This window comes from Brassica napus, chromosome C1 (assembly GCF_020379485.1).
Source record: "Brassica napus cultivar Da-Ae chromosome C1, Da-Ae, whole genome shotgun sequence".
Lineage (NCBI taxonomy): Eukaryota > Viridiplantae > Streptophyta > Magnoliopsida > Brassicales > Brassicaceae > Brassica > Brassica napus.
In genome coordinates, this window is record NC_063444.1 from 32,180,857 (window position 1) to 32,203,414 (window position 22,558).

The following is a 22,558-nucleotide window of genomic DNA, read 5'->3' on the forward strand; positions in this document are numbered from 1 at the left end:
AGCTTTCTAATATTAATAAAATTTATAACACTAATATAATACTAAAAAGACACATTTTATTTTTTAAATAGAAAAATATACATCTTCATCGGACTTTTGCTAAAGTAACCTAAAATTTGAAGTCAAATACAAATCCAAGTTCCTTTTTGATCAACTATATTTTTCATTTTCTTCCAATATAATCCTTCATTTTTTAAAAAATATTTACAAAATACCATTGTCATTTTTTTTAATTTTGAAAATTACATAACAACCCTAAACACCCTAAATACTTCTACTTCTTTACAAATATGCAATTATCATCACTTGGTTTTCATCATTATTTAGATTTGTGTTGCAGAACAGATTTATTTTTATACATACGCTTAGACGACGTAAATTTACTATGTATTATGCCAGTAGACGCACATGTTACTTTTACAATTGTCCAGATTTTTAGTCAATGCACAATGCTCGAACGTAAAATCACATGTTTCATTGAATATAATCGGTCAAAATTTTAAAGCTTGTACATTGAAACGCGGAAAAATTGCGAAATATGATTCACAATTTGATTTCAAATGCAAAAGTAAACCCAAACTTAAATCAAATGCAAAACTAATCTAGAAGACTATTGAAATTACAACCAGCCTCTTGTGAACAAACAAAAAACCGAAGTTTTTTTACGTTTCTAACCCCCCGTAAGTCGTCTGTCCAGACGACTTTACAGTCGTCCAGACGAGTTACTGGAAAGTCGTCTGGACTAGTTCTACTTAGAAATAATTTAAAATTTTTGTAAAAAATATTTTGATAAGTGAAAAATTGAAATCATGTAATTAACATATATTTTAAGAGATATAAATTAAGATATAACAAAAGTTAATTGTTTTCAACATAGATGATTGAAAGTAGTGAGTCATGATATTCTTTGGTTTAGGTTTTGCCAACATATGTTGTAGTATTGTATGTGTTCTTAGGGTTAGATTTTGGAATGCATAAATGTTTTTTTGAAAACTTTAAAATTTACCTAAGTGTGTTTATTTCTGTGCATAGTAAACACTATTTAAGTATAACTACGGTTTTATAACGTGGTTAGTTAGTTAATTTAAGTCAATTTAGTTTAGGGGTTAAATTTAGGGTCTGGGACGACTACTACTAAGTCGTCTGATGTACAGTATTCAACAGGTCCAAACCGGACCGAACCTTTAATTTTTCAATGTACTTTTAAACCTAACCGGATTATTTACCGGACATATATAAGGTGTTTTTTTTATTCACTGTTTCGCGAAATTCAGAAAACCCTAACGCCGTTTCTCTCAAAGGCGATTTCGAAGGCGATTTTCGTCGATTCTCTCTAATCCATCGTTCTCACCGCCGGTTATCTCTCCGCCGTTATCATCGTCGTTCTCACCACCGTTTTCACAGCCGCTTCCTCTATATAAGATCTGAGAGGAAACCCTAGCGCGCATTCTCCCAGAGGCGTCTCGTTGAACTCCGCCGTCGGTAAGTTATTTCTCTTACTGTCGAGTGATTGATTGAGGAAAAGATGAACATAAAACGTTGTCTCTATCAATTTATACACTCGTTCTTTTTTTCACGTCTATTTTTGCAGATATATAAACGCTATGTCGAAGGCGACTATATCTTCTCCGAATTTTCAGGTCTGCTTTAAAATGTTCTACTGGAAGTCTTGGAAGACTTATAATTAAGTCGTCTGCAAAGTCTTCCAGCTGGAAGTCTTGGAAGACGACTTAATTATAAGTCTTTGATTGTTTTGAGATGGTTGTCTTTGATTGTTTTGCAGGAAAAAAAAATGGATATACCAGAACTCCCCCGTAGGATACATACATTAGGGGAAGAGCCTCCCCCCCCCCCCCCCGCGCGCGCAGTGCATAGCATTTCGTATCATACTTGTTGAACGTTGCATACTGCTTTAAAGAAAGCTCTTCATGATAACGAATATGAAGAGCTGAAGGAGTCGAAGTTGGGAGCTTTCATCAAGTTCCAAGAGCTGGGATTTGATTGGGCTTCAAGGCTGGTTCACTACATGCTCGGTTTCCAGCTGGACATAAAGAAGAAGTATGAGCTGTGGAGTCTCGTTGGTCTAGAACCTGTGAGGTTTTCACTGTTAGAGTTTGAAAACCTCACTGGTCTAAACTGCGAGTACATCGAGGACCTTGAGAGACCTCACTGTGTTATTACAAAGGAGTTGACTTCTTTCTGGGAGATGTTTGGAGTTCATGTCGAAGTTGGGCCATCTACTCAGGAGATAATAGCAGCATTTGAGAGATGCGAAGGGTGGTCTCGGGATGATCGCAAGCGGCTCGCATACCTTGCCATCTTCACTGGATACATTGAAGGGAGAAAATATTCAACCCCTACACGGGTTAGTCTGGCAAGTCTAGTGATGGAGCTAGAACGGTTTGAGAATTATCCATGGGGGAGAGTCGTGTTTAAGGTGCTGATGGACTCTGTGAAGGGCAGAGATATTTCGGGTTGTTACACTATTAATGGGTTTGCGCAAGCTCTCCAGGTCTGGGTGTACACAGCTCTGCCGGAATTGGGTGCTAATTATGGTAATCCTCTCCCAAACAATCCGTCTCCACCGATACTGGCTTACAAGGGTCGCAAAAGTCGCAGAAAACTTATAATTAAGTCGTCTGATAAGTCTTCCAACTGGACGACTTAGTAGAAGACTTATAATTAAGTCGTCTGGAAAGTCGTCCAGCTGGATGACTTAGTAGAAGACTTATAATTAAGTAGTCTGGGAAGACTATCTAGACTACTTAATTATAAGTTTTCTACTAAGTCTTCCAGCTGGAAGACTTTCTAGACGACTTAATTATAAGTCGTCTACTAAGTTGTCTAGCTGGAAGACTTTCCAGATGACTTAATTATAAGTCGTCTGCGAAGTCTTTTCTTTCCATCTTTCTTAATCCGTCAAATATCTAAGTTCATATCTTCTATTTACTGCAGACTAGGGTGATCAACTTTGTTCACAAGGACATTGGTGAAATGTTTCCAAAATGGAAGTTTGATGTTGAGGACACGCCCGCGGAGAACATAATTAAGCTCATGTTTGTAAAGAAACCGTGGAAGTGGACCATGGATTGCTGGGAAGTCACCGGTACTTGGGTCAATACAAAGCCGGCGGTTGTGAGTCCAGCAAAGAAAAAGGTAGTGAAGGAAGACAGTCCAAGACCTCGGAAGAAAGCTCGTAAAGAGGCTAGTGAAGAGGCAGCTGCAGTGGCTAGTGAAGAGACAGCTGCAGAGGCTAGTGAAAAGGTTCATACGACTGTTGGTGGGTTGACCAAAGAGGATATTAAAATCATGTTCAAGGACATAGTTGATGCCATGAGGGAAGGGTTTGGGACGTGCCTTAAGGAGATCAAGTATCTGTCGGAAAGGGTGGAAGCTATGGAGAAGCAGGTTGGTATCACCACAAGACGGAAAGGGACATCAGCTCAAAACACTACCCCTACACCTAAACCGACGCTCGAACCCGGGGTTAGTAACTAATCCTCTCCCAACAAGAGATTGACTAGACAAAGTCTTAAGAATAAGGACTGAAAAGTTGCATTTTCTTTGTTTCTTTTATGTCAGAACATGTGTGCTTTGTTTATAGTGTATGAAATGGATCTTTGGACAAAGTAATTGGTTATTATTGTTTGAAATGGATCTTTGGTTATTATTGTATAAACCCATCTTGTATATTGCAGAGTGAAAGTGTTAATGGGACGAACGGGGGAAGGAAGAGCTTGCCGGAGGATAAAGGTCCAGATGTGCCCGCATATGCTAGTTCGTCAAAAGATAAAGCTCCAGAACCGAGTCTTGTTCTATTGGACAAAAATCAATCCACTGTTTCGGATTTACAGAAGTAGGATGCTAGATATCTGGAAAAGAGGGATGCTGCTTTGGAACTTTGCCGAGCCAAGAGTGATCGTACAAGGAAACTTGCTGCCTCACAGCAATCTCCTTATACGGCAAACAGCACGGCCAAAATGATCATTCCAAACAAAAAAGCTTTATCCAGGCTATAATCCTTTTGCACCAATTGACAAGAAGAAGTTGAAGGAGCTCGCTGATTGGTTGAAAACTTGTTCGTAAGTGTTTGCTTTTCCCATAATAGCTTGCTTTAGTCTACAAAAACTGATTGCTTTTCAACATTTTGTGTTTGCAGTCATTATAGAACACCTCTCGATAAAAAACCACGGACAAGTAGAACTTGGTGGTATCAAATCCTCCGGACCTCCTTAGAGTTGCTTGAGGACTGTGTAAGTCTTCTGCTATGACTTAGATGACTTACTGATAAGTTTTCTTTGTAGACAACTTACCAATAAGTCGTTTGGTAAGTCATCTACGTAGAAGACTTACCAGACGACTTACTGGTAAGTCGTCTGATATCTTCTGACTTGTACCATATTTTATATGCAGCATATTGATGCTTGGATTAATGTGCAGAGGAGGAGGTACGACGCTAACCCACAACATTTCAGGAGCGAGAGAATGTGCTTCCTTGATCATCTCTTTGCTCAGCAATGGAGATTCAACTACAAGGATTTTAAGGACTCGGAGCCCGATCAGAACGGTTTAGGAAAAAAACTCCCTGGTGGGGAGTGGAATTATTATGCAGGCACTACACCATCATTTTGCCAATCGAACAAGGTTTGGGGGACGGATATTGATGATGTCTATGCGCCAGTGAACTACAACGATACTCATTGGATTGCTATGTGGATATCGATCCCTAAGAGGCACATAGTCGTCTGGGACAGCATTTGTTCCAGTATCTCCCCAGAAGACCTCGATGTGGTAATGGAGCATTTTCTCTACATGGTCCCTTATCTGCTTGTTGAGTGCGCTTCCTCAGACGAACAACGTGCCCAATACAGCCTAGAGCCATTCACATATGAGAGACTGACCAATATACCTCCGGTCCGAGCTGGTGATTGTGGCGTGTACACTCTAAAGTACATTGAATGTCATGCTCCTGGGATAAAGTTTAGTAAAAAAGATTTTTCTTAGGCCAACGGGAAGACTATGAGGGATAAGATAGCGGTGGATATATTTCAAGAGCTTCCTGACGCGCATGAGTTCGAAAAGAAGGACAATGATGCCAACCTGGGTGCGTATGAGGGGTGATAAATAGGCTTCGTTAGATTATTTTGTACGATAGATTGGGCTGATGTGTGTATTTGAACTTGATCCCTATTTTGTATTTGAACTTGATCTCTATTTTGTAACTATATTCTGCGCAAAAGACTTACAGTTAAGTCGTCTGGAAAGTCTTCTGAGCAGTGACCTTTTGTAACTATATTTCGGATAATATAAAAAGCAAGACCATCTCAAATTTTTTTGGTAGTGCAATTTGACAAAGAAGTTGACACAGATAAGTTCATAACACAAATTTTTAATACATAGACTAAACCCTGGACGACTAACTGGACGACCTTCTGGACGACTTAATTGAAGGTCTTCTGGAAGACTAAACACTGGACGACTAACTTGAAGGTCTTCTGGAAGAAAAAACCCTGGACGACTAACTGGACGACCTTTTGGACGACTTAATTGAAGGTCTTCTGGAAGACTAAACACTGGACGACTAACTTGAAGGTCTTCTGGAAGAGAAAACCCTGGACGACTAACTGGACGACCTTCTGGACGACTTAATTGAAGGTCTTCTGGAAGACTAAACACTGGACGACTAACTTGAAGGTCTTTTGGAAGAGAAATCCCTGGACGATTAACTGAACGACCTTCTGGACGACTTACTTGAAGATCGTCCACGTCATTTTACATTGTGGTTTCGTATGGCCAGTTTCCTTGCATTTTGAGCATCTATAAACCTTGTGTTGCTTCCGGAGTTTGCGTCCTCTCATCCTGGATATCTCCAACCAAGATTGCCATCTTGATTTCTTCTGTCTTCCCGGACCACGCTTTTCATCCGGAGGAAAGCATGTGCGTTCCTCAACTTGTTGTCCAACACAAGGATATATATTCTCTGAGTATCCTGCAAATAGAAAATCCTTTGAGTACACTGGACATACAAGTGTGGAGATATGCAAACCAGCAGATGTTCCAGCAGCTATAGCATGAGAGCAAAGTATTTTCTCCACTGCATAGACACCACAATCACACTTTCCATGTTCCAAATCAACCACACAGTCCATGTTCCAAGTCAACCGCACAGTCCATTTTGCCACCTTTCACAAAGAATCGCCATCCATCAATTGGTTGTACCGTCATCGTATCCGCTATCTCCGATCGAACAATAAGCAAGTATTCAACACCTCGACTATGTTGAGTTGGGAGACTCAAAGCATCTTCTCTCCTTTTCCAAAACCACTTTCCTAGCTTCTCCCTTATGAACTCCAATAGGAACTGAACCGGAAATCCTCTAGCTCGCTTCAGAGCGGAATAAATAGATTCAGCGATGTTTCTTGTCTTTATGTTGTACATGTCCCCCTGACAATAAACCCTTGACCATAGGCTGACGTCGGAATTCTCTAAATACGTTGCAAGGTCCGGGTTTGCACTCCGTATCTCAGCCATGTACCGGTCAAAATCTGAAACCGTATGAGCTTAAGCAGCACCTTTCACCAAGTACAAGAGATGTTTCCCTTTATACTTTTTGACAATGTTATCTTGAAGGTGATAATAACATATTCCTCGGGTTGCCCAAGGAAACACCTTATCACATGCACTTTTAATGGCCGCGTGCCGGTCGGAGACTATCACCAGAGGCTGCTCATCAGATACACAACTAGCCAATTTTGTGAAAAACCTTTCCCAAGAAGGTTCATCTTCAGCATCTACGATTCCAAAAGCCAATGGAAATATCTGAAAATTCCCATCTTGTGCGGCTGAAACTAACATAACACCTCCATACTTTCCACTTAGGTGAGTCCCATCCACCACAATGACCCTTCTCTGATACTTAAAACCTTTGATAGAAGCTCCAAAAGAGAGAAATAGATACTTAAATATATTGATAGAATCAAGTTCTATAGCCGTGATAGAATCGGGATTTGCTAAGGAGATTTGCTCGAGATATGATGGCAGACGCGAATACCCATCTTTTGCTGATCCTCTCACCAATGTTTGTGCATATAAAAGTGCTCTGTATGAAGTGGTGAAATCAAGCGTCATGCCAAACATGTTCTTCATTGCATCAGTGATATGATGCGGATTCAACCCATCAATGATTCCAACACAATCAATGAAAAGCCTACCAACATACTTCGAAGTACAGTGTCTCCGCTGAACGAGTCGGTCTCCCACTAAGAATGTATGTTTTTCCACATACTTTGTTACCCAAAACGTGTTTGTCCCATGTTTCACACTCGCTTTGACCTTCCATTGACAACCACTAACCGGACATGTTGTTACAAGGAGAGTTTTCGTTGACTTGTATATTCTGAAGGAGAACCTAAACCTCACTATTGTCAACCGCAGCTCTGAAAGCAGTGCATCCTTGCTAACAAAACTCTGGTTGACATAGATATTGTTACCATTCGATCTTCTTCCTTCAATCTTTCTGATATCTTCAAAACACATATCATCATCTTCCTCATCCTAGTCTTCAACTTTTCCATAAACACTGTAATCCTCACCATTCTCGTCCGCTTCAGCAACAATAGAGATACCAGCATCCTCCTCCCCATCGTCCTCCTCCCCATCATCCTCCTCCCCATTATCCTCCAAATCATCATCATCATCTTCAAAACATTCATCAGCTTCATCATCTTCTTCCCTGAACTTTGAAACCATTTCCACCTTGCTACGGCTTGATACACAAAACCGTACTCCATGCGTTTTGGTTATCTCGAGCAAGTTTTGAACTTGTCTATCACTTGTAACATGAATAGGAGGGGTGTCTGGAGCATGCATCATTTCTGCTGGGAATGAGTAGGTTATCTCCACAGATTTTGTGCTCATGTCCAGGTTATAATCTTCTTGATCCATTGCAAGAAGTTCATCATGTGTCAAACCTTCCTCCAAAAAAATGATTCTCGCTCCTTTGACATTATCACCCACAAAATCCCAACAGCAATCTTTCAACAACCATTCTCCATACACTGCATGTAACTAACACATTATCTACAAAAATTCAAAATAAAACACATTAGTAAACATAGAGAAAATGAAAGTTTACTAAACATTGACGCAGACGACATACCAGTAAGTCGTCTGGAAGACCTACCAGTAATTCGTCCAAACAGGTCATTTTTGCAATTGAATTTTAAATAGGACGACTAACAAGTAAGTCGTCCAGCTTTGTTTGTTAAAAAAAAAACCCTAGACGACTTACTGGTAAGTCGCCTAGGATAAACGGGTTAGTTTTGCATTTGACCGAATTGTGTCAAATATTTGACTTTTCCTGGACGACTTACTAGTAAGTCGTCTCCGGGAAAACAAAAATTTCAATATTTTATTAAAGCTAGACGACTTATTTGTAAGTCTTCTCAGGTTAGTTTGCAATTCGAAAAAAAAAGTTTGCAATTCGAAAAGAAACTTAAATATTTAACTTTACCCAGACGACTTAGTTGAAAGTCGTCCAGGTAGACGACGTACGAAAAAGTCGTCCGAGATAAGCAAGGTTTGACCAGAACCTAGGAAATAAATCTGGACGACTTTGCTTATCCTGGACGACTTTCAAGTAAGTCGTCTTACTTAACGACTTCTGCGTAAGTCGTCTGGGAAAAGTTAAATATTTAAGTTTTATTTTCCAATTGCAAAAGTAACTTGGGACGACTTACAGATAATAGGTCCAGCTTTAATAAAATATTGAATTTTTTTTTTCCCGGAGACGACTTACTGGTAAGTCGTCCAGGAAAAATCAATTATCTGACACAATTCGGTCAAATGCAAAATTAACACGTTTATCCTAGACGACTTATCAGTAAGTCGTCTAGGGTATTCTCTAGATTTTTTTTTTAACAAACAAAGATGACGACTTACAAGTAAGTCATCCGTTTGACCAGAAGACCAGTTCTGTTCGTGGAGAAGACTTACCCGTAAGTAGTCTGGCTGTAGAAGACTTACCCACGAACAGATCTGGAAAAAAATTCAATTTCATACCTTAAACTAGTGAGATGACTTCTTTAGCACACATAGTCTTCTCCAACCACTCAGAATCTCAAACGAAAGTAACCCCCAAGAATAGTATGCTTGAATGGTTCTATCAACCATAAATAAAATTTGAATCAAAGGCTTGAGTTTTTTGGATGAATATGGAGGCAAAGTGAAAGAGATGTTGTTTTTAGTTCATAACAAGTGAGAAAGAGAGAGTGTAAATCGATTTTAGGTGCATTAAGAGCTTCAATTTGGTTGTTCACGGTGGTTGGGGTATTGATGACAATGACAATCTTGTAATTACTTGAAGATGATGAGGGTGAGAGAGTAAAAATGTCATTTTCGGAGAAAAAAAATGTGATGGCATTTTCGTGAATTATATGAACTTGTGGGGTGAATAAGACAAAAAAAATCCAAAAAAAATATGAGTTAATTTTAAGTTTGACTTTGAGTTTTGAGTCAATCTTGCAAAATGCTAACATTTATATTCTTAGCTGCACACTGCAATAATCACACATCTACGTCAATATGTAATTATCACATTACATACAATGCTTTTTCAATTAAATACATAACATTTTCTATTACAATTTTTTCATTTTTTTCAAGTTTTCCATCTGAGAAATATCCTAGGACAGCACTAAAAAAGTTTTTGTCACAAATATAAATTCTAACGATCAAAATGACCAAAATATTTCATTAAAAAAATTAATATACATTTATACCCCTAGAGTTAACTAATTCAAATCTTAGGGTTTAGAGTTAATCGGTGGAGACTTGAGATTGAGGTTTAAAATTTTATAAAATAAAAAATAAATATTAAAAATTTGAAATAAAAATTTGAAAAATAGTTTCGAAAAGTATTTTCGAATTACAAAAAGAAAATTTGAAAAAAAATTAAAAAAAATAAAAAAAATTCGAATTTGAAAACATATAATCTAAAACTATAAGAAAAAAATTACTTTTTTTTATTTTTTATATATCTAGGGTATTAGAGTTCTTCTAGCTATTAAATGAAATATGTTGGTCATTTTCCTCCTTGTAATATATTTTTGTGACCAAAACTTGAAAATAGTCTATTTAGGAGAATTATCCTTTCCATTTTTCTTATACAATTTATTAATAAGATTTTATTTAACTTCTTTTCGATGGAATAGTTTTTGTAAACCATGATAAATTATATTATACTAATAAATTATTAAAGATTTATAAATTATATATGAACTTTATAAGATATTAATAGTTGTTATATACTTTTATATATGTATAATTCGTTATATAAAAAACATAAAATATTTATAGCCAATCTCTATTGTTCATTACTTCATATAATTATAAATAAAAATAAAATTTTATCAAAAATTATTTCTCTTTCTATAACTTTCTTAATTAGTTATCATAAATTATTAATTGTAATATTAATTAGATTATTTGGTAAATGGTATTAATTGGTTATAGACTTTTCTGTGGCCAAATTTTGGTTATAGATTTACGTTTAGTTTTAAAATCTAATTAAAATAAATAAAAGTTAAAAATCTTTGACCAATTAAGTTATAACAATTTTAAGACTTTACCAATGACCCGTAAACAAAATTCGCTTGCTAAAAAAATTCGTTTAAGTGACTTTTCTTTCAATATATCGAAGGACTTTAATAATAAAAGAGGTTATTTCGCATCATTTAAAAAATATATTTAAAATAGTGTACAAAATGTAATGAATTAGGAAAAAAAACAAGAAAATAATTCATATTTTTCATGTTAAATTTTTTCGTCCACAACTTTAAGAAATTTCAATTTACTTACTATTATATTCAAATAATAAAAATAAAACAAATCAAAAAAGTTTATTTTATAAAATTTGAATAGTAAAATAAATGATTTGTTAACAAATTAACCACATTTTACTATTATAAATAAATGAAAATTTTAAGTTCTGTAATTAAAAATATATCTTAATAAATAAATAAAATTATGTACCCACTATACAAAATTAACAATAATTTCAATACTAATATGAAAATAAAAAAGTATATTATTCAAAATTCGAACGAGAGATACAATATAAAACGACTCAACCCATAGTACTAGACATCGACTTCCCGAGCCATCGAAGTTCCTCTGCTTAGCTGATTAAGACAACAAAACAAGACAAACGCTCTTCTCTTCTCTCGACGGTTAGTAGGGTTGAATATTATATATAGGTATAGATAGAGGTGATATAGCAATAATATGTATGACAGTACTTTTTGATTTAATTGTGATGGTTATTTGGTTAATTATAATTTTGTTTGGTTATATGATCAAATGTCCCCATAAAAAACTAATCGCTTAAAATTGAAAATCAGAAAAAAATTCTTTGAAATTGTTTTCCCAACATCCTCGAAGTCTCCTTCAGCTCACATCATTGGATCAATCAATCAATTGAAATACGTGTTTATTCGTAGCTAAACATATTATAAAAAACAAAAATTAAATAAATAATTGAACTTGGAAAATTATCAGAACGGTCCTACAAAATTGTCGGCTACTTTCATCCATGCACTCAGGACAAACTGGTCCCGCATAACACATAATCGCCACTGCATATCACGTGGCAGATTGACAGACCCCAAAAGTTTGTTAACGAATCAAACCTCTTCACGTGTCGGAGATATGTAGAAAGTTGAAAAATGAAAGCCCACACGAATTGTATATATTCTCACGACACAAATATTCAGAAACTTCAACACACTCGAACAAAATATCATACTCATCAATATCATATTATGATCCCCACACAAAACCGACGGATTCTAACTTTTACGGCGGTACATCCATGCGAATCAGTCTCCATAACCACTCTCATTGACTCACTGATAAAAATTGCCGGCGAGATTCTCAGCTTCAAATCAAAGCATTTCTCCACCAACAAACGAAGCGTTAAAGAAACTCTCCGACATGTCCTTAATCTTTTGATCGTCTTCCAAGAAATCCGGGTCGGGTTAATACCAGCGGATCGTTCCTTTCCTCGTTCTGCAATCCTAAGCCTCTCAGAGCTCCACATCATCTTCCAGAAACTCGTGATTTTATTAGAAGAGTGTACACGAAAAGGAGGTAAGCTTTATATGTTGACAAACTCGGACCAAATCTCAGCTCATTTCCGGGTCTTGACCCGATCCATATCCACGTGCCTCGACACATTCCCAGTAGGATCCATTGAGTTACCTGAAGAAGTCAAGGAGCTAATCTATCTATTAATCCGCCAGACCCGTAAATACGAAGCAAGACCCGACCGGGATGACAAACGGGCCCTAGACTCTGTCTATTGGATCTTTAATCTGTTCGAGAACAGGATTAACCCGAACCGGGATGAAGTAGTCAGAGTTCTTGATCACGTTGGTGTCCGAAAATGGAGGGATTGCGTCAAAGAGATTGGTTTTTTAGGAGAAGAGATTACAGTAGAGGGTAAGGATAAGAACGAAATCGAGCTTCTCAGCAGCTTAATGGGATTTATATGCTACTGCAGATGCGTGATACTTGGCGGCATTGATGAAGATGAAGATAAGGGAGAAGAAGAAGAAGACGATTTGGTTATTCGTGGCTTAAACGTTGATGATCTACGTTGTCCAATTTCTCTAGAGATTATGAATGATCCAGTGGTTTTGGAAACAGGTCACACATATGATCGGAGCTCTATCGCGAAGTGGTTCTCCGCCGGTAACATCACGTGCCCTAAGACCGGGAAGAATCTAGAGAGTACCGTTTTGGTTGGTAACGTCTCCGTCAAGCAAGTGATTCAGAGTTACTTCAAGAAAGAGATTGATCAGAAGAGTATGAAGAAGAAGAAGAAGAAAACGAGTATTCCTGAAAGTTTAGCGGCGGAAGAAGCCGGGAAGCTCATCTCGGACTTTCTCGCCGGAGAATTGATAAACGGCGGCCCTAAAGAGATGGTAAAGGCGTTAGTGGAGATTCGGATTCTCACGAAGACGACTAGTTTCAACAGATCTCGTTTGGTGGAAGCTGGTGTGGTGGAATCGCTGATGAAGCTTCTTCGTTCTGGAGATCCGACGATTCAAGAGAACGCCATGGCTGCCATTTTGAATCTTTCGAAAGATATCTCCGGGAAAGTTCGAATCGGTGGAAGCGGCGGTGGATTGGAGATGATCGTGGAGGTTTTAAACGAAGGAGCGAGGAGAGAGAGTAGACAACACGCAGCAGCTGCGATATTCTATCTCTCTTCTCTCGGAGATTACAGCAGATCGATCGGCGAGATCCCAGATTCGATTCCAGGATTGTTGAGAATCGTTAAAGGTTGTGATTATGGAGATTCCCCGAAACGCAACGCGTTGATTGCGATTAGGAGTTTGCTGATTCAACATTCGGATAATCACTGGCGCGTCCTCGCCGCTGGAGCTGTTTCCGTTCTTTTGGATCTCGTGAGATCCGGCGAGATCGGTGATGGAGTCAAGGCGGATTCGATTGCGGTTCTCGCGAAAATTGCGGAGTATCCCGATGGGATGATCTCTGTGCTTCGTCGTGGAGGATTGAAACTCGCGGTCAAGGTTCTGGGTTCATCGGAGGTTTCGCCGGTGACGAAGCAGCACTGTGTCGTTCTGCTTTTGAATTTGTGTGTTAACGGAGGGAGTGACGTCGTTGGAGCCCTGGCTAAGGATCCGTCAGTCATGGGGTCGCTTTACACGGCGTTAAGTAACGGCGAGTGTGGAGGTGGGAGAAAGGCAAGTGCTCTCATCAAAATGATTCATGAGTTCCAGGAGAGGAAAACCGAGACGGGTTTAGAAAGAGAACGGTTCATACACGCCTGGTGATTTGGTACACACACTATACAGCAACTCTTTTGAGCTTTTTTTATCAGAGGGTTATGTCTACCATGAACGGTTCATATACATTAACTTCATTTGTATATGTTAAACATAAACTTCTATTGTTATTATTGTATAAATATGTACTTGTATCATCTGTAACTCTTAGCTTTGAGATTTTTGTAATAACCCAAGAGCTAATAATACTCTACTATTTTGTAATCAGTTTGTGGTTTTCAGATAAAAGCTGTGCACAAAATCAAAGTGTGTTGTGGTTATGCAACTGACTTTCTGGAAATAAGATGAGTAACTTTATCATAGAAACCAATATATCTACACTATGATCTAAACTGCTTTTCAGTTGTGATCTAGACAGTTAGACTAGTCCACAAATCTACACCCAAAAAGCATTTCAAATAAAATAATCCAAATTTATGTGCTCAGTGAATAATATTGGAAATACAACAAACATCATAAAAACCAATATTTATTGCACAAAGATAAAAGAGAATAATTAGGCGAGCCAACTTCTCACGTGCCCCAAATGTGAAATGCGAAATCTCTTATGGGCTCCTAGAGTCTCTTATGCCCCTATTTCATAATTATTTTTTTGATCAAAATCCAAACTCTCAAATCAAATCCTTCCCGGTCATCAAAACTAAACCCTAAACCCCCCCTATGGATTAGTGAATCCATGGGCAAATATCTAAATTATATACCTTTCAAATTCAAAAAAAAAAAAATTTAAAATCGTTTTTAATCATATTTTAATGATTTTTTCGAAAATATGGAAAACAACGTTTTTGGATTTTTGAAATATTTTTATCAAATTGTATAAATCAAATAAAAAATATTAACGTTTTCATTTTAATTTTATGATTTTTTTCGTTTGACATAAAATTAAAAGAACAAAAGGGTCCTTTTGAGATTGTGTTATGAGATATAGGGGTATGAGAGGATTTGTCTCTGTAAACATGGTGATTCTTCTTTAAATCCAAAAACAACAAGACCTTGAAAAAATTGGGGACGCAGCAAAGGAAGAAAAAGTCTTTAAACAAAAAAAAAAAGTATCAGGCTTTGGATTTTACCGGGACACCAGTTTCGACCCGCTTGATCTCGAAGATGAGCATTCTCCACATCTTGAGAACAAACATCTCAGCTTCTTCATCTAGTATCGATTGCAATAGCTCAAGCATTTGAGCCGCTTGCACGTGCTGTTGAGTGTTTAACACAATGAAATCTACCAGTGTGGCTTCCTCTTCTCCAAGAAACTCCATGATTTTCTTTGAGATCCATGGCCTCATTCTTTCGTGCAATTGGTGCTTTCAATGTTAAAAAACAACGAACAAAACATGTGAGCACAAAAACAAACTCACAGGCATTATTAAGGTATCATTAATCTAGAAGAAGTGCAATATGAGATTACCTTGTCATACATAGCCCAGTTTATCTCGTAAGAAAATAACTCTTCCTTTGTCTTTGGGATTGTATCTATCAATTGTTTGGCATCCATCAGCTTCTTGGTATCAGGTGTCTTTGCTTTTCCAGAATCTTTACCGTCTTTGGTTGAACCACCATGCCCGTCGCCTCGGTCCCTGGCTCTGTCTCTGTCCTTTTCCCGTTCCCTTTCCCGGTGGATTGGCTTATCATGAGAATGTTTGCTCCTATGCTTATCGCCTTCTGTTGTCTCTTCCTTGGGATTACTACTCGAAATTCGTTTTGCAAATTCAGCAGCTAAAGCCAAATGAGGTGGTGGTGTATTCCCTGAGCCACCGTGGGCCACGGCTTCCTGTTCCTCGGCTGAGTAATCTATAGGAACCAAAGGTTTCATCTTCTTATCCTTATGCGCTTCTTCTTCATCCTCCTCATAGAAAACAGAAGGTACAGATGTCCGTTTTCCGGATCCGACAAGCCCGAATCCCAATTTCTTGGAGGGAGCATGTGCCTCAGACCCACTGTTATTATCAACAGCCATGGACATTTCATTACCAGAACCATTTTGTTCCATATCTGCAATTAGGAAAGGGGTCCATTAGAAAGAGATACAGAAGGAGAAAGGGTAAGACAGAGAGGAACACACTCCTTACCTGATGCATGGTGCTCACTGAAAGATTCACCTACAGTTTGGAGAGTTGCCTTATTATCGTTTTCAATGGTTGATGTCTGATTCGGTTCACTTCCAATAACTGCATGTCCAGATAGGAGCCTTAAGGCATCTAACTGCTGTTGCTGCAACTTTTGCTCCTCAGCAATCCTCTTCGCCTCAGCAACCTCTTCCTCTTCTTTCAGTCTATCAGCCAAGTCATCCTCCTTCTCTCTTTGCCGCCGTCTTCTTCTCTCTTCTGCACTTCTATGCCATCTTCTTCTTGAATCATCATCGTCTTCATCCTCCTCTTCCTCATAGCGGATTTCCTTTTTCCTCTTACGCTCTTTGTCTTTCTCCTTCTCCTTCTCGTACTGTCGTTCCTTCTCCTTTTCTCTTTCTTTGCGTTCCCACTGTCGAAGACGAGTCTGGTAAGCGCGCTCCGCATCCTCAAGCTTCCTCCTGTGCTCTCTCTCTTTCCTCAATCGTTCTCGTTCAGCCTCCCTCTCATATCTATCCATTTCTTGCTCCTTTTCACCTCTATCTCTGCTTCTACGGTCATTTCTCTTACTCCAATCAGGTGAACTTGTGTCAGGCCTACTGTGTTCTCCAGGAGTCTCAACATCATTTGCAGTGGAATCTACATGAGCGAGACATTTTGTCAGACAAATGATATAAGTAAAACAAAAGGACTAGTGGGGGCAAAAAACAGACCAGTCCGAGATACGTTAGTGTTGGAGTCTCCATCCTTAGATTTGAAAGCAAGCTCTATGCCTGAAACATCAGCAGGTGGGGGTGGGGGTGGTGGAGGCAAAGGGTTGGTCTTTGACCTTTCTTCAATAGCATTGTCAATTTTCTCCTTAGCCTCATTGTCAGCTTCTCTTTCTTCATCAGTTAGAAGTGCAGAATTAGCAATATCAATGTTTTCTTTACTCTTTGGCTCTCCATCCTTTCCCGTCTCCCCAACGGTGGGCGCAGCAGATATTACAGATTTTTCTCGCTCACTCTCAGGACCTTCACCTTGACTTTCCTTGGCTTTCTTTGCATTCTCAATTTTCTTCTCAACATATTTTAGCAAATACTCCTTTGTTGCTTGATTAACATTCACCTAGCAGCCATTTAAAATAAAAGATGAGAAACACGTTAAGAGATAGCTCAGAACTGCCTCAACTTGGATAAACAAAAACATAACTAAAAATTGGGTAGAGAGATGCGTGATTACCAAAAGCTCTTGTCCATCTATAGTTAGTTTGGTAAGTAGGCGTATTGCACGAAGACTCCCTTCAGCTGATTCAAATTCATAGAATCCAAAACCTTTAGGTTTCTTGGTGGTCGGATCTTCCGCACGTAAACAGCCTTTGACATGACCACAAAACTGCAAAACAATGGCAAGATCAATATTCAGAATATATTAAAAGGGGAGCTAAACAGAGACAGCCTTAGAAGTTATGAATGGGGAAACTGCAGATAGAAAGAAGAAAGCAAACCTCGAGAATAGACATCATAAAGTCATTTTCCACGGTTGCTATCTTGCCAATGTAAATAGTGGTCTGGGGTTTCTCTGCAGGTGGTGCGAAAGGCGCAAGAACTGGTCTAATCATAGGAGGCATAACGGGACGGAGACCAGGCATTCCTGGGATAGGTGGACGTTGTACAAGTGGTACAGCGCCGACTGTACCAGGAGGGCGCATAATAAAACCCGGACGAACCATTGTTGGATACGGAGAAGGATACCGGAGAACCCCTGCATCAACAAAACAAAACAAGTCTCTGGAAATTCATCAGTAAATGTTCTACATGTTAACAGAACAACGGCAATAAGCATAAATCAAGAGTGCCATGAAGCGGAATTGAAAATGCATTGTGTAATGTTACCACAAACTAGAGCAAATTAGATATGGACACCAGAGTAGTACAAATACCACCAGGATGAACATAGAAACCTGAAGGACACATTAAGAAGATAGAACCAGTATCGCAGTTATTTTTACCACATTAAGTAGTTTGTACCTCATAGGAAAACTTTAAAGAGATAAGAATCTATAACCATCTCACAAACGTTGGATTTGAGATTAGATAATATCAGAATGCCCATCATCACATGTCCACGTGGAACTTATAAAAACTAGTATTTCCCATCATGATAACTATATCTCAACCATTAGCAGGTTGGAAAAGAAAGAGATATATGTGGAAGCCTTAAAAGAAATAGCAATACCTCAAAGCCAAGACCAAGGAGAAGTCAGTCGCTACAAAAGCTTTGTTTTCGGAAGTTCAAAGTTCTCAAAAAGCTACAATGAATCTCAATTTAACATAAAATTTGGGAGCATGATGCAATTCTTTCAAGATCATTAAGGTCAGGGGGTTTTGGTTAAAATGTGTTTAAAGAGTGTGGTTATAGAGCTACACTAACTAACTAAACAAAAGGAAGGAGGATATTGCGCATACCAACATGAGGGAGGCGTAGAAGTGAGTTGGTCCCTACCCAATATTTGAAGCCTTGCAACGTTTCTCAATCAAAGACGCTGTATGAGAAAACACCCGGTGGTCATCGGTGACACTAATCTATTACTTTCTACCCTAATTAAACTACATTCATATATAGTTCCACTTTCGCTACTTTTGCGAATCAGATTCCAACATACACACACAAATACACACACAAAAAAAAAAAAAAAAAAAAAAAAAAAAAGAAATAGAGAGAAAGGATAAAAGGAACCCACCGGGAGGAGGAACAGCGGGATAGCCATTAGGCATAGGCGTGAAAGGTCTCATACCATTGGGAGGAGGCTGGGATTGATAAGGCATGGATCCTGGAGGAGGAATAGGGTTTTGAAAGTTGGGAACCTGAGGGAACTGCATCCCGGGACGGAATTGTGGTGGCGGCGGAAGATTGGGGACAAGCGAACCAGGAATCTGAGGCGGAGCATACGGCGGACCTGGTTGAAAGATCTGTGGTTTGGTTGGGTCGAGTGGCTGTGGGTGTTGTTGAGGCGGTGGCGTTGGTGGATTTGGATTGGGAATCGGAGTAGATGGCTCTGGTCTGTGCGAATTGGGATCTACCGTCGCCGGAGAAGAAGAATTGTCGGCCATGGGAGTCTTAGTTGCGTAATGACTTCACCGTATCTGGAGTTTTGCCCTAAAATTCGATTTCTCCAATCTTAAACTCTTGTCAACTTGTTTGGGCTGTGCCCTTTGTTTGTTTGTTTGCTGTTACACGTGTTTTTATACTGTAGGCTTTTCTTTGTAAAACTCAGATTTATTAGTAGGACTTTTACCAAAGTATTAAATTTTCATTGTTAAATTAACGAATGTTTTTTTTTACTGATTTTTTGTGGTAAATTATGATATATTTTTAGCTAAATTTTGTTTCATAAATCAACCCGAAATAGGAATAAACACCCTTATTATAAGTTCGACTCGAACAAAATCACTATATTCAAATGTTTTCTAACTAGCTTCGCTCGATCCATCACGCGTTTCATTTCGAATCAAAAATCCTAAAATATCGCTTATCGTCTCAACCTTTGATGAGAGTTACATGAATGTGAACTTGACTTCGTTTCCTCGGATGCTGGGACTTCCCACCCTATAAACTCGTCGAGGCTTGCTATCATCACTAACTATGAAGCGCTAAACGAACACGAGAGGATAATACAAAGAAGCACTATCCAAGTGAAGAGTTCCCTTAAACCGTTTGCACAAACTCGACTCCGCTTCCAAGGAGCCGATTTGAAAAGAGAGATCCAAGGACCACTCAACCCAAGATTGGATAGTCTTTACATGTTTCATTGACAAAATGAAACAGATCAGAGCTCGTTAAAATTAAGCTTCCCGGTTCCAGAAGTCAGGCTTTGTGATTCATGTAAGGTATTTAGAGGGATATCTTGGCTGAATCCCTCCTCCTTTTAGCACAAAATGTTGGATCCTAAAATCCACTCAGAAATATGGTACATGCTGATGACTATGGAAAGTGTATGTTTTATTGATAGAAAGGTGATCCAATTCTCTCCATACCAAAACTATAGTCTCATTACATTCATATTCCCTTGTTCTTAGACACCTATTTGTATTGATCGACATATTCAAACATTTCTATCAATTAAACCTACACCTTCCATAGTCATTTGTCTAGTCCCAACAACTTTTGTCGTTGACAAAGAACAGAGCATTGCAACAAAGGAGAATACTCTACAAGGCAATAATCCTACGTTTATTATTTTCCAACCTCTTAACGCTGGCTTATACTACCACCAGAACTAAGAAAATTAATGCATAGAAAAACTTACACAGTTAATTCTCAAGAAATCTTAAGGGACTGGACTTGAAGACTTTACACCAAGATAAATAGACCAATTCACATGACGCATTAATTCTGATCAAGTGTATTACTAATCCATCTCTAATCCATTACTAATCCATTACTACACACTTAAGTGTATTACTATTACCTTATCCAATCAAATGTTTGTCTTGATTCGTTGATCCTCTGAAGCAACACCTTTCTTCTCATCGTACATCAGTAATCATTTGTCTCGGATATGGTCTTGATATTGGTCAGACGTTAGTTGTTAGTTGTTACAAATAGAGAAGGATCATATGTTCAAGTTGCTGTGTTTTCTCTATTGTTTTTGTTTATTTTTAGTCTTGATTCTTGATATGGTGTATAAAGCTGTTTTCTTCTAATAACATTCTAATTGGTTTCTAATTTATTGCTCCGTGATGAAGGATATGATCAAGAGGGTGCCAGAACGGGCAAGAAAGTCCTAATGTATGTTATGATGACAGCACAGTGGCATAGGCGAAACTGTAGCTTTTGTGACTTTTCCCAAAAGCACAACATGATGGTCAATCAAAGCTTGAATCTTTCTCCTTCAACAAGAAACTGAAAGAAGATCAATGAGAGCCTTATCTGCAAACAAATCAACATGTCAAGGTCTGAAAGCTATTAATACTCCAAACATGTTCTTGTCTCAGCTTTAGAGCTATAGCTCAACTATTTGCGAGAGAACATAAGCACCAACCGTCCAAACTAGTATGCAAAATGTCACTAACTAGCCTTCACTGTCTCATCTCTTAGACAAGGATTTCACATCACAAATCATCGTAGAGAGGTTCTATAAGGAAAGACAACTCAAATTTGTAGTAACAATCATTCATGCTTCCATGATTGTCCTTAAATTTTGACTTCTACTTAACAAAACTCATCAATAGTTCGAATCCCTTATATATTAAAAGAAAAGCATTGTAGTTAATGCTTTCACACCAAGTTGGACACATGTCAATTGGAGAGACACTCTCCCAGATATATTTCCTTATTCACCCTTTTTGAGCTGATTTTGTAAATAATTTTCACGTGATCTTCTCACGTAACGTTGTTCTTGTGGATTCTTATTACTTTCGACTGAAGATGTAGAGATCATCTGTGTCGGCTTTCCGCGGAAGAAGAAGAGTAACAGTGTTAAGAACCGAGATTTAATATGTTACAAGAAGAAGAAGTCCGAAGAAGAGATAAGAAAAGAGAAGTCGAGGAGAAACACTAACCCGAAAGTACAAACCTCTTCTATATATACTATTTAATCTCTCAATCTCCTAATCTTTCTCTCTGAATCACTGAAGGAATTCTCTGTTACTCGCAAGAACAGAACGGAGATAGAATGCCATTTTTTTCAAAAAAAAAAAGAACAGAACGGAGAAGATGATCACGATCTGATCTCACGAAGGCAAGTAAAGCTAATGATGACAAACGTAAAAGGCAGGAGCAAGATGCAAAAGATGAACCAACTACATGTATCTATAGCTTTTTCATGTATCTTTTGCTATGCTTCGGAGTTCTAATGCTTCGGAGTTCTAATGCTTCGGAGTTCTCACGTAACGTTGTTCTTGAATGTGTCAAACCATGAGCATGGTTGAACTATAAATATGTTACAAGAAGAAGAAGTCCCAAGAAGAGATAAGAAAGGAGAAGTCCGAGAGAAACACTAACCCGAAAGTACAAACCTCTTCTATACTCTCGAATCTCTCAATCTCCTAATCTTTCTATCTGAATCGCTCAAGGAGTTCTCTGTTACTCGCAAGAACAGAGCGGAGAAGATGATGATGTCTCTTCATCCTAACGTTGTTCTTGAACGTGACTTCTTCTTCTCACATAACGTTGTTCTTCAACGTGTCAAACTATGAGCATGCTTGAACTATAAAGAGTATAGAAGAAGTTTGTACTTTCGGGTTAGTGATAAGATTTGAGAGTACAGAGAGTCCTAAGAAGAGATAAGAAAAGAGAAGATGATGACGTCCCAAGAAGAGATAAGGAGTTCTCTATTACTCGCATGAACATAACGGAGAAGATGATGACGTCTCTTCCTTTTCTCTTATAAGGGATTTGTGACACTATAATGTATTCAACGTACCAAAAGATACAGAAAGTAGTAAACATTGGAATATTAGTCATTAATCAGGACTAGAAGAATCTCTCTTTTTTTCTTGTGTTGTGCAATTTCTTGTATGACTAATGGCTATGAGAGTCACGTAGAAACCAAAAAAAAGAAGTTATATTCATATGTGACTGTTATTAGTTCTGAGTTGGAACTTCTGATTTTGGGTTTACCGAACCGAAGTTCCGAGT

General features: G+C 38.3%; 2 protein-coding genes across 6 annotated transcripts; one reads left to right on the top strand and one right to left on the bottom strand.

Annotated features, from left to right (window-relative positions):
- The first annotated feature begins 11,765 nt into the window (after positions 1-11,765).
- On the top strand, positions 11,766-14,078 carry LOC111202341 (U-box domain-containing protein 19-like). The gene has a single exon (XM_022695073.2). It carries the CDS (start codon positions 11,820-11,822, stop codon positions 13,857-13,859), a length of 2,040 nt encoding a protein of 679 aa, XP_022550794.2. The 5' UTR covers positions 11,766-11,819; the 3' UTR covers positions 13,860-14,078.
- A 170-nt stretch (positions 14,079-14,248) lies between these two features.
- LOC111198088 (RNA-binding protein 25) lies at positions 14,249-19,132 on the bottom strand. 5 transcript variants are annotated; one of them, XM_048744350.1, is made up of 8 exons: positions 18,660-19,132; positions 17,424-17,680; positions 17,159-17,311; positions 16,651-17,044; positions 15,941-16,576; positions 15,280-15,863; positions 14,942-15,175; positions 14,249-14,444 (listed from the first exon to the last, which is right to left on the bottom strand). In XM_048744350.1, the coding sequence occupies exons 1-8, from the start codon at positions 19,027-19,029 to the stop codon at positions 14,427-14,429; spliced, it is 2,646 nt and encodes an 881-aa protein (XP_048600307.1). In that variant the 5' UTR covers positions 19,030-19,132; the 3' UTR covers positions 14,249-14,426. The 5 variants fall into 5 exon arrangements, with proteins under 5 accessions (XP_048600307.1, XP_048600310.1, XP_048600308.1 ...); XM_048744353.1 differs by lacking the exon at positions 14,249-14,444 and adding an exon at positions 18,385-18,461 and having other exon boundaries at positions 14,693-15,175; positions 18,660-18,938; XM_048744351.1 differs by lacking the exon at positions 14,249-14,444 and adding an exon at positions 18,385-18,461 and having other exon boundaries at positions 14,693-15,175; positions 17,424-17,879; positions 18,660-18,899.
- Positions 19,133-22,558: the final 3,426 nt, after the last annotated feature.

Excerpts from the sequence above, each read along its gene's own strand:
- LOC111202341 (XM_022695073.2), top strand. The coding sequence starts at position 11,820 with ATGATCCCCACACAAAACCGACGGATTCTAACTTTTACGGCGGTACAT.
- LOC111198088 (XM_048744350.1), bottom strand. The coding sequence starts at position 19,029 with ATGGCCGACAATTCTTCTTCTCCGGCGACGGTAGATCCCAATTCGCAC. Across the intron at positions 16,577-16,650 it reads CACTAACGTATCTCGGACTG|ATTCCACTGCAAATGATGTT; the intron begins GTCTGTTTTTTG and ends TCGCTCATGTAG. Across the intron at positions 15,176-15,279 it reads ACTGGGCTATGTATGACAAG|CACCAATTGCACGAAAGAAT; the intron begins GTAATCTCATAT and ends TAACATTGAAAG.